At 40.2% G+C, this 16,224-nt stretch overlaps 1 protein-coding gene across 1 annotated transcript in view; it reads right to left on the bottom strand.

Moving 5' to 3' along the window:
* Positions 1–844: 844 nt before the first annotated feature.
* The window catches only part of FKBP11 (FKBP prolyl isomerase 11), a 64,068-nt gene continuing 48,688 nt past the window's right edge, over positions 845–16,224 (bottom strand). The window contains exons 5-6 of the mRNA XM_077297471.1: positions 8,526–8,596; positions 845–1,082 (exon numbers count right to left, since the gene is read on the bottom strand). Coding sequence (XP_077153586.1) covers positions 865–1,082; positions 8,526–8,596 — 289 coding nt within the window. The 3' untranslated portion in view covers positions 845–864. The remainder of the gene's footprint in view (positions 1,083–8,525; positions 8,597–16,224) is intronic.

Genomic DNA, 16,224 nt, shown 5'->3' on the forward strand with positions numbered 1-16,224 from the left:
CAAACAAGCTAAGTAATCAGGCCATATATCTTTTACTTACTGTGTATATTATATATATATATATATATAAATATATATATATATATATATATATATATATATATATATATATATATATATATATTTGCATTGACCCCATTGTCTCTGTCACCTGTGTGGTATTATGAATTATTATCATTTGTTAGCACTTTATGGAATTTCTTCTTTATGGCCAAATGGCACAAGCTGTCAAAAAGTAAGGTTATTTAGGGATACTCCTCGTTGAGCAGGGGCACCATATCAAAACTTTTAGAGTGCCAACCTCCGTGGTAAGGGACAGTACCTGAAGGCCAGATGGCCTGTAGTCACCTTTGTCTCATTTCCCTCATTTTTTTACCGTATCTGTTTGCGTGTGTTTTGTGCACTTTTTTATGTTTGATATAATTGGTAAAGACATGTTTTTAGTTTTTTCCCCTCTGGTTGTAAATTTATAAGGACCCCTTGTACTTATAAATATCTTCTTTGTTTTTTCACTAATTGCAATCAATGTAATGAGGAAAATGAGTCTTAGTACGTGGAGCCCGGAATATTGTTTTAAATAATTATAGTAATAATTAAAAAATTGTGCCATGTTTAAATTTACCATTAGTACTAAAGTGTCCATGATCAGTAGAAAACCCAAATTTCAGAGTAATTAAACAAACTGGACATGTACTTCCCTAATACAGTATGTATATTGAAGGGAAACTACAGTAGGATAATCTTACATGACAGCTGAGAACACAAAAGCGACCAGCACATATTCTAATCTACTCTCTAAGACCCACAAGAGCAACCTTCAGATTAATAAATTGCGACTCAGGAGTTTGAGAAAATTAGAGTTCTTTATTTCCTTTTTGCTTTGTTCTTTTTTTCTTCCTTCATTTTCTTTTTGGACACAGTTGGAGACTTGGACTTGGAATATAGATGGTAACCTATCAATGCTAAAAGGGTGGGCACTAAAGCAATGCAGAGCATGGGAAGTACATCATTTACCAGGGTTTGCCACTGGGTGGGCTTAGATAATGATATGACTTCAGTCTCAAACTGTAGCACAGCATCAGCTATGAGAAAACAAAGTGACATTTGGGATTTAATGTACAGCAATAGTAAGTAACAACACAAGAAAATGATAAATTAGAAAATAAAATAAAACAAGTTCTGCTTTTTTAATACATATTATGCTCTTGATAGGCGATAAAACAAAAAAAATCCGATATTCCACACAGGGAAAGTCTTAAAGCACCATTCTAGTGGTTTTTCTTTTTTTAGAGTGGTGCTTCTAAACTTACGTCACTGATCATAGTCTTATACTTACCTGCCACCATCTTCACCTTTTATTGGTGCTGCTCCAGAATCACGGTGCCATCTTGTGACCGCAACGTCTGACTGTCCGGAAGTCAGAAGTAACGGTTGCAAGCTCTCAATAGAAATCTATGAGACCTAGTATGAGGCTCTCATAGACTTGCATTGAAAAGTGACCTCCAGCTTGCTCCAGCGACTACTGGAGAGATCTGGCAGGTCACAAACTGCTGGAGACCAACCGGAGTGATAGAAGGTGAAGACGGTGGTGTGTAAGTATAAGACTGGGGGCAGGGAACTTAGATTAGAAGCACCACTCTGGTGGTGCAATGAAAAAAAACCCCTCTGGAGTGGTGTTTTAAGGGATCTTTTTGATCATCAACAATCTGATCCATCAGCTCAAAGTCACACCCTCAAAAGTGATGTCCAAAAGTATTGTTTATACTGTAAGCCATCAGAATCGCAATGCAAAAAGTGAATGTATGGCTGTATAGGAACAATTCATAGCTATATGACTTGGCAGACCCCCAAGGTAGAGGGAAGGTAGATTCTACCTTTTATTTCACTGGCAGATAAGACTCTGCTCATGACAGCTTTCTTATGGTTCACCTGGACTCTGGTTTGTTGGGCAGTGAGAATAATGTACTCTATAAACTCTAAAGCCCGACGGATCCTACTAAACATTAATGGCCTGTCCATAGGCTAAGCCATAAACATTTGATATGTGGTAGATCCAAACCTCAGGTACAAATCTAATCAATAGAATGAAACATCTATGGTGGCCTGGTCTCACTATAAGACCGGGGTCATACTTGCAAGTGCAATGCGAGAAACTCACGCGTGTCTCTCGCATCAATACCCTGGCACTGCCGTCGACACTCTGGACCGGAGTCTGCATGTATTTCTATGCAGCTGAACGCTCCGGTCCCGAGTGCCGGCGGCAGTGCGGGGTATTGATGTGCGAGTTTCTCGCATTGCACTCGCAAGTGTGACCCCGGCCTAAAAGAGGTTCCTGCCATTTGTCCCTCACCAATCAAACACTATACTAACCTATGGATAGGACAGCAATGTTAAAGGGGATGTTCCTTTTCAAAAATAATTTTCCTGTAAGTTCACATAGTAGTTAAAAAAAAAAAGCTTTACTGACCCTGCCCAGGTCCAGCTCTGCATCTTGGTGTCTGCTCCCCATGTTTGTTGCTGTCTGCAGTCCTGCATCATGAAGACAGCACTGCAGACCACTGAGGCTTGTACAATCTACTCAGGCAGAGCTGCTGAATTCAGTTTGCAGCACTGTCAACGTGACATTAGTGCTGCAAACAACAGACACCGGGAGCAGCCACTGAGACTCAGTGCTGGACCTGGGAAGAGTAAATAAAGCTCAATTTTTTTGTTACTAAGGATAAGCCAGCTATTTTATACAGAAACATCGAGTAAAAAACTATACAATGTGGTATTATTTATAATAAAAGTATTAGGCTGCCGTCACACTAGCAATATTTGGTCAGTATTTTACATCAGTACTCCAGCTCCTTAAAATCTTGAAATTCTTTATTGGTGCATATAAATATAGCGTGATTAAAATCCTTGCTCAAAGGTGGATGCAGTCATGAGGATAGACAACGCATTTCGATTTATGCGATTTTAATCATGTCATGACATGACATGATATTGTTTATACATTGTATATACATTTATGTGGGCAATTGGTGTTATATGGGCTGTGGAGTTTTCAATTTGCAGGATGATTTTTGAGTTATCTATACAGGTTTGAACTATTTGGGGGAGTTCTGCCTCAATTGCCTCCTTTTTGGTTGTTAGGGGGATTCTACATGATTATTAAATTATCTTTCAGTATGACTGCCACACTTTGTATTAGTTAATAATATGTATCAATGTTATTCCTGCATCTCCAAATCATCGAGGCGCTACACTAATTTACATATAAAGCCTCTTTCATGCCACATTTTTTTCACTCCAGCACTTTATTTCTTAGATACATGTCCTTTAATAATATCCTATCAGGGCAAGTTTTGGGATACCCGTCGAGGAGCGGGGGCGTCATTTGTCATTTATTGTTTCTAGGGTGCCAACCTCCGCTGTAAGGTAGGATCAGACAAGGGTCAGTACACTGCATCGGGCCCTTATTTATCTAATACCTATCCTAATCGACCCATTATTTTTCTAACCCCTTCCCATAGGGTTTTGTAAGGGTTAGAAGGGACAGTCGATGGTGAGCGGGAGCACCATTCCCGCTGCCAGGAAGGGTGCTGTTGAGTTTTAGCATAAGGGCCAGGCACCTCCTGTTGGCCTTTTCTATCATGTGTTTTTTGATTATTGATGGTATATTTTTTCTTCTTTTTTGAGTGCACCAGTATTGTAATAAATTGGTAATAAAAGGTATATTATAATAATTTTGGGGTTTCCTCTGTGAACTAGTTATATACTGTACCCCATACATTTTGTATACTGTGAATACTCATGGATTCAAGCCAATAAATTCACCTTGTTTCCCATTGAACAATCCTCCTATCCCAGTCATCCTATCTAGCAGGTCGGGAAATAACCTCTATCACACGAAATTATATTGATCCCATATTGCCTCCATGAACTGTGTTGACATGAAGTGCCAGTGGTGTATCCCTGCCCTGTCTAATGTCCCCGAGAAGTTCTCCAATGCATATGCGCAGTTTGCGCTTGGTTTTACCAACATAATCCTTGGGACATGTACACGTGCAGAGATATACCATACCTACAGTTGTACAATTGGCAAAACTTACTTTATAACTCCTGTTCGTAGTTGAACTTGTGAAGGAGTTGGAGGGACAAATGGAAGGTGCAGTAACCACACCAGAAGGTGCCCAATAACCTGTTGGTAAGCCCTGTACATTCCTTCTTTGGAGGGACAAAATGACTGTGCACAACAAAATCTCTTAGTGATTTACCCCTCTATAATTTACCGACGGGCTAGGAGAAATAAAGTCACAAAGATCCAGATCAGATCTCAAAATTTGCATCTCAATAACATTTTTAGACCTGTCGTCATATGTAGCAATAAGGCGCGTGATCGGACTAGGGTCATCCCTAGATTTAGGAACAAGAAGGGAAGATCTGTTGGTACTTAGGGCGAAGTTGTGAACTGATCCGCTATGCCCGCTGGAGATCCTCTCTCCATGAACCAATTTTTTAGGTCCATGGATTGGGTCCCAACATCAAACAACGACGAGCAATTCCGCCACAATATAAGGAATTGATAAATTGGAATCCTTCTCAGGGGGAAAGGGTGATGGCTTTCCCACCTGAGGAGGCTATTCGTTGCCATCGGTTTACAAAAAATCAAAGTCCTGAGGGAGCCATCAGAGGTTCTTAAAATGGACACAACAAGGAATGTGATGTGGTCACCACCGATTTCATGGTGAACACCAGGCCTTGGTCATTAGTGTTAAGATGGTTCATAAAATCCAAAAATGACCCATGGTCACTGTTCCACAAGATGAGGAAGTGATCAATATATCGCTCCAAGAACAATATCTTTGGGCACCAGATGACATCTTCATCCCTAAAAACATGTGCCCTCCTACCAGCCCTGGAGCAAGTTGGCATACGTGGGTGCACAGGGGCTCCCCATCGCTGTGCCCATAAGCTGGCATTAGAACTTCCTATCAACTAGAAAGAAGTTGCGCTCAAGCACAAAATCCAGCAGCTCCAGGAGAAAACAATTGAGCAGCCCTAGATTCACACCCCTACTACAGAGAAAATATTTGAAGACATTCAGACCATCTATGTGCCAAATGCTACTATCAATGCCTCCACATCCATGGAGGCGATGATGGTATCAGGGTCTATAGAAATGCCCTCAATTTGTTAAGTAGATCAGTGGTATCTCTCATATACGAGGGGAGGGACATCACAAAGGATCTCAGGAGTCTATCCAGATAAATAGTGTAGTTCTGGGAAAGGGTGTCAACCCCCGATACAATAGGTCATCCCTTAAGCGGGGTGATGCCCTTGTGGATCTTAGGCAATCCATAAAAAGTGTCCACTACTGGAAATTTTGGGAGTAAGAAGTTAAATTCATTTTTAGAAACAAAGCCAACCTGCAATGCCTGTGTAAGGATACGTGTTAGTTCCGAGATATATTCCTTAGTTGGATCTCTTCTTAATACCTCAAATGTGGAGCGGTCAGATCATAGGTTTAGACACATTTCCACATATTTTGCACTATCCATTACCAGAGTGTTACCACCCTTATCAGATGGCTTGATGACGATGGATTTATTGTCACTCAAGCCACCTAGGGCCCTCCTTTCAGCAAATTAATGTTGGGGCAAGTGGTGTCATGCTTGGGGTTGTTTATCTCCTTCGTGACCAGTTTTTGGAAAATCTCAATGCTTCCAAATTCACTAGATGGGGGCATACGTGTGCTTGTCATTTTTAAATCCGTGAAAGGACCCGTCCCAATGGCTCTACTGCCTTCTTCTAACAGCTCTGTAAGTAACCTAAGATCAGGTAACTCATCCGGGGAAATTCCCAGTTGCTTGCAATTTTACCAGGTCATTTTTTTGGGGAAAAACCTCCTTCATTTTCAAGATCGTTGATCCATAAAAATGGGTCGAATCTTGTCGTAGGGACTAAGGTCAGGCCCCTACTCAATAGAGACCTTTCCATGTCCCTTAAACTATATTCCGAGAGGATGATGAAATGATTTCTCTGCAGAGCCACCTTGTTGAGGACAGAAGCTTTACTTGCAGTGGGTACAGAAAGTATTCAGACCCCTTTAAATTTTTCACTCTTAATTTCATTGCAGCCATTTGGTAAATTCCAAAAAGTTAATTTTTTTTCTCATTAATGTACACTCTGCACCCCATCTTGACTGAAAAAAAAACCCAGAAATGTAGGAATTTTTGTAAATTTAATAAAAAGAAAAACTGAAATATCACATGGTCATAAGTATTCAGACAGTTTGCTCAGACACTCATATTTAAGTCACATGCTGTCCATTTCCTTGTGATCCTCCTTGAGATGGTTCTACTCCTTCATTGGAGTCCAGCTGTGTTTAATTAAACTGATAGGACTTGATTTGTAAAGGCACACACCTGTCTATATAAGACCTCACAGCTCACAGTGCATGTCAGACCAAATGAGAATCATGAGGTCAAAGGAACTGCCAAGGAGCTCAGAGACAGAATTGTGGCAAGGCACAGATCTGACCAAGGTTACAAAAGAATTTCTGCTGTACTCAAGATTCCTAAGAGCACAGTGGCCTCCATAATCCTTAATTGGAAGAAGTTGGGGACCACCAGAAGTCTTCCTGAGCAATTGTGGGAGAAGAGCCTTGGTGAGAGAGGTAAAGAAGAACCCCAAGATCACTGTGGAAGAGGTCCAGAGATGCACTAGGGAGATGGGAAAGTTCTACAAAGTCAAAATATCTTCAACATGTATTTATGTTTGACTTCTAACCTTTTGGATTATAATGCAGTGGGGAATGGGATCTGACATTCCTTTCAATAAACTGCATTTATGCTTAAAGGGAACCTATCACCCCGTTTTTTAAAGATTAGATAAAAATAGTGTGAAATAGGGGCAGAGCTGGGCTTTACATTAGTGCCTTTTTCGTGCCTTTACACCCCCGTTAGGCTGCCGAAATACCTTTGTGAAGTGGCCGTTTTGTCCTGTCACTCAAGTTGGTCAGGTCGGATGGGCGTGGTCACAGCGCTGTTTCTCCCCCAGATCAGGCTCATCATTACGTTGGTGGCGTAGTGGTGTGCGCATGTCCAAAGAGAAGATCCACTGCCCAGGAGATTCAAAACAGCGCGGTCTTCGCTATTCGCCGTTCACCGGTGGGCGCGGCCATCTTTCCTGTGGCTGCGCGTGCGCAGATGGAGCGCTCTGCTGCCCGGGGCTTCAGGAAAATGGCCGCGGGATTCCGCGCGTGCGCAGATGGAGATGGTGGCGGCCATTTTCCTGAAGCCCCAGGCAGCAGAGCGCTCCATCTGCGCACGCGCAGCCACAGGAAAGATGGCCGCGCCCACCGGTAAACGGCGAATAGCGAAGACCGCGCTGTTTTGAATCTCCTGGGCAGTGGATCTTCTCTTTGGACATGCGCACACCACTACGCCATCAACATAATGATGAGCCTGATCTGGGGGAGAAACAGCGCTGTGACCACGCCCATCCGACCTGACCAACTTGAGTGACAGCAGAAAACGGCCACTTCACAAAGGTATTTCGGCAGCCTAACGGGGGTGTAAAGGCACCGAAAAGGCACTAATGTAAAGCCCAGCTCTGCCCCTATTTCACACTATTTTTATCTAATTTTTAAAAAACGGGGTGATAGGTTCCCTTTAACAAGAGGTTATTTCATACAACGACTGAATCCCTAGTAAATGTTTAGGTTGTGGCTTTCTCAGAGTGCCTTTGCTTGATCCCCTTGATCCCTTGTGGACACATTTACTATATGGTGTCTATACCCCTTGCTCCCAACCCCATTAATAGGCTAGTTGTCAATACACCATACCTACCGCCTAGTATTTAGGAAGGTTTACTGACGTTTCTTTACCTTCTGAGTATTTAAACTATACCAATTCACACATTTGTAGATCTGTGGCTTTTGGCTTAATTACCTATTTCTGTTATACTGTGTTGGTTTCATTGCTTTACTTTGACCTTTATAACTCCCTTTTTTTCAATATTTTGTATTGTTTGTCGTATATCTTTAACCTACGGGTTTTTTAACTTTCTAATATAAGTTATATTTTAGGGGTCCTTTTGTTTTTGTTTTTTGTACTATATATTAACTATAGTCATGCAATATTATGTTTTGTAATAAGTATTGCTGTTGTGGGAATAAGCCTTTAATGAGATCTGAGAACTGAACATTCAGTAAACAGTTATTCTATGTCTGCAGTAGCCTTAATAATAGTTTTTCCAACAAAGTTGTAAAAATGCTTAGTCCACTCATATACTGTATATGTGTGAAGTTTGGATAAAATTAAGAAGTTCTCTGTAATGTTTAATTTTCAGCCACACATTTCTTGCTATCCACTTTTTGAGTTCTTCTGTTCCACAAATAATGTGGAATATTCTGGATTTGATAGTACTTTCATTAAGTTTTGTTAATACTTTCGTTACACAATAAAACCTAATACAATAATAGATTCTATTCAAAGGGCCAAAGAAAAATCGGATTAGAGAGAATCATGTATTACCTGGAATGGAGGGTGGGAATCCTCGCTTTCCATAAGCCAAATGAGGTGGGATGACAACTTTACGCTTCTCTCTGATGATAAAGTAATAGTAAGATTATCAAGGTGGCACATACAAGTAACAGCTTAGAAACACAGCGTGATAATTATCGTAGCTTCTGTCCTACTGTGATACTGATAGAAAATGAGTTCAATTATAACGGCAGCGCTAAAGAGAAATCTATCCTGCTGTAATTGGGAGCTTTGGAAGACTCAGCAGCAGATTGTCGGGGGTCCCAAAAACAAGTTGTCTCCGGGAGCAGTCAGTGGGGGATCAGATGTGTCACTGTGTTAAAGTCTGATCAATTTTCTGCTAAAGATGTAATCCACAGAAAATAAACTTTTGAAATACCAATATTTCATTGTGTGTCCTCACCATACTGCTAAGAGCAGCATTAGATGGGTGATCTACATAATATACCAAACTTTGTAACAAAATATAATATTCGCTATTGCAGCATATATACCTGAATATAATATGTAACGTAAATGGAAGCGATTAGCAATATGTCTGCATAACTGAGCTACCGTCTATTTCGGACTAGTAGATATGCAAGAGGAAAGTTTTCAGAGCCCACACAGCGTCAACAAAACAAGTTTTAGGCTATGTGCACGTTGCGGATTGGTGTGCGAATTTTTCCGCACTGTTTTTGCAAAATCCACAGGTAAACCGCACTGCGGATTACCCGCGGATTTACTGCGGTTTTTGTGCGGATTCCACATGCGGTTTTACACCTGCGGATTCCTATTGAGGAGCAGGTGTAAACCGCTGCGGAATCCGCACAAGGAATTTACATGATGCGGAAAAAACACCGCTGCGCTTCTGCGCGTTTTTTCCCCCAGCATGTGCACTGCGGATTTTGTTTTCCATACGTTTACATGGTACTGTACAACGCATGGAAAACAGCTGCAGATCCGCAGCATCAAATCCGCTGCGGATCCGCAGCAAAATCCGCAACGTGTGCACAGAGCCTTAGGATCCAAAGAGGTGAAAAAAATAATATAGCTTAGGAACCTATCTTCTCTACAATTCTTCTTGAAGGGAAATCTATTAATTGTTTTCTGATAATATCTAGTCAATTTATAACTAAGGACTCTGTTCCCATTTGTTCTTTGTAGCTCTGTTTCTAGGAAGAGATCCATTTAGTAACAGATGCAAAGAGCATCATAAGGACCATAATTATTTATTATACGCACTTATATAGCGCCATCAAGCCAAAGCGTTTTACAGACATCATGATCACTGTCCCCATTGGGGCTCACAATCTATATTACTTATCAGTACGTGTTTGGAGTGTGGGAGGAAACCGGGGAAAAACCACGCAAATATGGGGAGAACAATACTGTACATCGAAGATGTTGTCCTTGGTTGGATATAAGCCCATGACCCCAGCATGCCAAAGTAACAGTGCTAACCACTGAGCCACGTGGTGCCATATTGACTATAACTGGCTCCATCTGATTTCACTTATCGTCTCTGCTACTGTAAAGGGAAAAAAGTGCAGCATGATGTGCTACAGGTGATAAGTCCAGGCCAAGGAGGAAAAAATAGGTGGCACTCCATGATGCAGTAAAACAATCCTTTCTTTATTCAATGCAAGTAGTACATGGATGCAGGGGATCAGGTGCAGTGGAGTCCTCCAAAATAAATGGGGTTTCCCAGTAGAGCTCATTATTTTCTTTAATAGGAAAACATATAATCACAGACACAAATGAAGGTTGGGACTTTTTGAAGAAATTTAACCTCTATGACGAAGAATGATTCCAGAATCCAAGCTACTCTATAGATCCGGATCATTCATAGAAAGTTCAAGAATACGGTTTATTATAAGTCATTCATATTTTTTTTCCAGGTTTCATCTGCAAACCATTGCTGAACTTTTCCCCCCTTTTTTTTAGGTTGGGTTTGTGAGAATTATCTCTTCCCATCCTCTCAGTTTATCTCAGATGTTTCAAGGACTGAGCTTTATTTTGATTTTTCTATTGCTGTTGTTTGTGTTTTTTTCTTTTTGTAGCAAGTTTAAATTGTTTTACACCTTTATTTTCTGGTATAACATGGGTTATATTATATTTTTAGGTACATTTCATGGCTTCTTGTTTCTACTGGCTAAGATTCTAATTTAATTTGTTAGCCATTATGTCTTTAAAATTTCTTTCTTTAACCCCTTTCTGCCAGCTGATGGAATAGTACGTCAGCTGGCAGATCCCCCGCTTTGAGGTGGGCTGCGGCGGTGAGCCCACCTCAAAGCCGCGACATGTCAGCTGTTTTGTACAGCTGACATGTGCGCGCAATGAGCGCGAGCGGAATCGCGATCCGCCCGTGCCCATTAACTAGTTAAAAGCCGCTGTCAAGCGCTGACAGCGGCATTTAACTAGCGCTCCCGGCCGCGCAGTCGGAGATGCTCGCACCGCTGACCCCCGTCACATGATCGGGGGTCAGCGGTGCATTGCCATAACAACCAGAGGTCTCCTTGAGACCTCTATGGTTGTTGATGGCCGATTGCTTTGAGCGCCACCCTGTCGTCGGCGTTCAAAGTACACCTGGATTTCTGCTACATAGAGGTGATCTGTACTTCACCTCTATGTAGCAGAGCCGATCGAGTTGTGCATGCTTCTAGCCTCCTATGGAGGCTATTGAAGCAGGCCAAAATTTTTTTAAAAAAGTGTTTAAAAATCTAAAAAAAAATAAAAAATATATAAAAGTTTAAATCACCCCCCTTTCGCCCCAATCAAAATAAAACAATTAAAAAAAAATCAAACATACACATATTTGGTATCGCCGCGTTCAGAATCGCCCGATCTATCAATAAAAACAAAGGATTAACCTGACCGCTAAATGCCGTAGCGAGAAAAAAAATCAAAACGCCAAAATTACTTTTTTTGGTCGCCGCGACATTGCATTAAAATGAACGTCAAAAGAACGTATCTACACCAAAATGGTATCATTAAAAACGCCAGCTCGGCACGCAAAAAATTATCCCTCACCTGACCCCAGATCACGAAAATTGGAGACGCTGCGGGTATCGGAAAATCGCGCAATTTTTTTTTTTTCAAACTTTGGAATTTTTTTCCGCCACTTAGATAAAAAATAACCTAGACATGTTAGGTGTTTATGAACTCGTAATGACCTGGAGAATCATAATGGCAGGTTAGTTTTAGCATTTGGTGAACCTAGCAAAAAAGCCAAACAAAAAGCAAGTGTGATATTGCACTTTTTTTGCAATTTCATCACACTTGGAATTTTTTTCCCGTTTTCTGTTACACGGCATGGTAAAACCAATGGTATCGTTCAAAAGTACATCTCATCCCGCAAAAAATAAGCCCTCACATGGCCATATTGACGGAAAAATAAAAAAGTTATGGCTCTGGGAAGGAGGGGAGTGAAAAACGAAAACGAAAAAACGGAAAAAGCTCCGGGGGTGAAGGGGTTAAACTTGAAGGGACTTAACAGTCCCTTGAAAAGGTTCTCTGCATGGCGGGAAGCTGTTCATTCCAAAGCTAATATCATCACTTTCCAGGAAACCAAATTCAAGGATAAAAATCCACATAAATCTTTTCCATGTTCCTTTAGATTGTATTCATCTGTAAAAAAAAAAAAGCTGGTGCTTTAACAGCTACCAAAGACACCACCTTATTCCAGTTTATAAATGAAATTAATGATCCCAAGGGAAGATTCCACATTTTACTTTGTGAGTTAGAATCTGTAACGCATACAATAGTAAATATATATGCCCCCATCAAGGGTCAAATCTCCTTTTAAAATAAACTAATAAAAAGTCAATAAACACAAGAAAGGCTCTTGCTCTCTTATTCTTTTAGGAGACTTTAATATTATCACTGATGGAAGCTTGGACACAACAGCTTCCTCCAGGAGTACTATAGCAACTCGGAATAACTAATTATTAAAAACAACTATTTGATATTTTTCGTTGCTTAAATCCTACATCTAAAGAATTCACCTTTTATTCTAATTACCATAAATCATAATCTAAAATCGACTTAATTCTCACAGATATCTCATCCATACAAAAATTCTCAGACACTACTATCAGTAACATTACTTGGTCTGACCATGCCCCTATATCCTGCCAAATAAATTTATCCCCACCTAAAAATAATTTCCAAGAGTGGAAAGGAAATTCCTTTGCATTAAACCATCCCACTTATAAGAGAAAAATAGAAGAAGCTATATTTAAAGAAAACACCACTTCAGAAATATCTCCCTCGTCTTTGGAATGCCCATAAAGCCGTCATACGGAGTGTTCTTATCCAGCTCAATACTATTTACCAGAGGAAAACTAAAGAGGAAATTTTGGAAATGTCAAATAAAATAAACATTGAAGAAAAAAAAAATCTGAAAAATCCTTCTCCGTTAACTCATGCCAATCTTCTAAAACTAAGATCAGACTTTAACACCCTCCAACTTAAAGAATATGATAAATTGTTAAAAATATTGAAACAAAAATATTTTATATCCTATTACAAAATGTATAAATTGACAGGAAACAGTGTCAAGGAACCCCGCTACAAATCTAGAGTTAAACTCATTAAGATCAGATGATTCATCTTTTACCATACCCCAAGATATTGCTGATGAACTCAGTACATTTTATTCTAGTCTTTACAATTTGAAAAACAATTTGAAAAATGACCCAAATTGCCCAAATCCAACTTTTAGACGATATTAATAATTTCCTCTCTGGTATTAACCTACCACAGCTATACACATCTCAAGTTGAATCTTTGAGTAAACCTTTTAGTAAAGAGGAGATTTATTCTGCTATTACAAAACTGAAAGATAACAAAGCCCCAGGCCTTGACGGTTTCCCCAATGATTATTATAAAACATTCCATTCCCATCTAATTATACCTTTAGTTTCTTATTTAAATTCTGCTACCAAATCTAAACTTTTTCGAACAGAATCCATACATGCGAACATTATTATTATTCCCAAACCAGATAGCACTCCTGAATTTATCCAAAATTATTGCCTTGTTTCTCTTCTTAATGCAGATATAAAAATGTATGCAAAAATTATAGCAGAAAGACTATAAAACATTATACCCTTACTAATTCATTCCGATCAAATTGGATTTGTCAAGGAAAGACAACCTTTGGATGGTACTAGGAGATTCATCAATCTTATTTCTCTAATTGAGAACAAGAGGCTTCCTTCTATTCTCCTTTCTTTAGACACAGAAAAGGCCTTTGACTGTATTAATTGGAATTATTTGTTTGCCACCTTAAAAAAAATTGGATTCGAAGGCCCAATACTCGATGCTATTTTAGCATTATATTGTGCATCTACTGCGAAGGTTTCTGTTACGTATATACTTGAGTATGTCGAGATTTTCAGCCCATGTTTTTAAGCTGAAAGTGCCCTTCTTGGCTTATACTCGAGTCGTTGTCCCAGGGTTCGGCGAGGGAGCGCAGCTGTCAAATCATACTTACCTGCTCCTGGCGCATCTCTGCATGTCCCTGCTTCTCCGGCGCCCGCAGCTCTTCCTGTGTTCAGCGGTCATGTGGTACCGCTCATTAAAGAAATGAATATGGACGCATATTCATTACTTTAATGTGCGGTACGTTTTGACCGTTGAACATAGAAAGAAGCTGCCGACGCCCGGAGATCATCTGTCAGTGAGAAGCTGCCAGGGACCATGCCGGGAGCAGGTGAGTATAACGGGGAGGGTGAGCATTGCTATTCACCTGTCCCCGTTCCACCGCTGCGTGCCACTCTGCCTTCCACGTCCTCTGCCTGTGACGTTCAGGTCAGAGGGAGCGATGACATGGTTAGTGTGCGCGCCGCCCTCTGCCTGAACAGTCACCGCAGATGACCCGGAAGATGGAGCGGCGCGCAGCGGTGGAACGGTGACAGGTGAATATCGCAAGTGCCGGGGGCTGCTCAGGAAAAGAGGGGGGTATGTCATTTTTTTTAATCGCAGCAGCAGCAGCATATGGGGCAAATGTTTCTATGGAGCATCTTATGGGGCCATAATCAACCATTATGCAGCATTGAATCGGGCACATTTTCTATGGAGCATCCTATGGGGCCATAATCAAACTTTATGCAGGATTGTATGGGGCAAATGTTTCTATGGAGCATCTTATGGGGCCATAATCAACCTTTGTGCAGCAGTATATGGGGCATATTTTTGTATGAAGCATCTTACGGGGCCCATCATAAACTTTATGGAGCATTATATGGGGCATATTTTATTATGGAGCATCTTATGGGGCCCATCATGAACTGTATGGAGCATTATATGGGGCTCCTGATTCAATATGGACATTCAAAAACACTTAACCTACTTATGTCTCAATTAATTTTACTTTTATTGGTATCTATTTTTATCTAGGCTTATACTCGAGTCATTAAGTTTTCCCATTTTTTTGTGGCAAAATTAGGGGTCTCTGTTTATACTTGGGTCGGCTTATACTCGAGTATAAACGGTAATAATCATTTTTCAAAACCTTTTACACTATCAAATGGTACACGTCAAAGATGTCCATTATCCCCAACACGCTTTATTTTATTTAATTCTGGAACCATTTATAGAATTAAGATGCAATTAATTAATCAAAGGCATCCCAGCCGGTTTGAGGCATCATAAACTGGGTCTTTTCGCTGATGACCTTCTACTCACCATCACTGACCCAGTGAATTCCCTTCATGAAATATCTGTGTTAATTAATATTTTCTCATTTATATCTCATTATAAAATCAATGAGAAAATATCCAAAATCCTAAGCTTTAATTTAGACCCATAAACAGTGAATTTGATAAAGGATGAATTATCTTACTTATGGGAAGCATCAGAGATGTCCTTTTTGGGAATTAGTTTACGAAACACACTAAGCAGAACCCTGGAGACCAACTTATTGAAATTATTTAAGGTCATTCAAATCTTACTACATAAATGTGACAAAACATTGTTGGGTAGAGTTGTGATATACAGGATGCTGATCCTTCCGAGGCTTCTATATATTTTTAGCAATGTCCCTTTATTATCTCTTCATCATGTGTTCAAAAAATTCATAAACAACTATCATGTTTCATTTGGCATAAAAAAACACCAAGAATAAGTAAAAATATCCTTTTCAAAAGTAAGGATAAAGGGGTATAGGCCTCCCCAATTTACAAGCTTATTATGATGCAAATATTACCCTACAGAGTAGAAAGTGGCTTATACCCAATACTAGATGGAGGCCCGATGCTATCGCATCGGGAGGGTGGTAATGTCACGATGGGGGCAGGCATGCGGCGCTGTTGTTGCCTAATGGCATTCTGTGATAATCTAATGACTTTTGCATCACGGGACACGTGCTTGACGCCTACGCTTATATGAATTGTTTTTGTTCCAGCAATGCTGTTGCTTTTCCAGAGTCTCATTTGCCCTTTGTTGTCTTTGACGTTGTGCCTTTGCTGCTTTCCTTTCATTGTCATTGGTGTACTTTTTAGGAGGAGCCATGTTGGCATTGATATTTGCTTTTTAAAGGGGTAGTCCCACAAACAAAAGTTCATTTTAAAAATTGTCTGTGTCTGACTGTGTACCGAACATACCACAGCTCCTGGGCAGAGGAGGAAGCAAAAGACAATACTTACACTACAGCAGGAGATCGCAGAGGATACATTTTGTGAGGTAAAATATTGTTTAAAAACAG

This window comes from Ranitomeya variabilis, chromosome 3 (assembly GCF_051348905.1).
Source record: "Ranitomeya variabilis isolate aRanVar5 chromosome 3, aRanVar5.hap1, whole genome shotgun sequence".
Taxonomy (NCBI): domain Eukaryota; kingdom Metazoa; phylum Chordata; class Amphibia; order Anura; family Dendrobatidae; genus Ranitomeya; species Ranitomeya variabilis.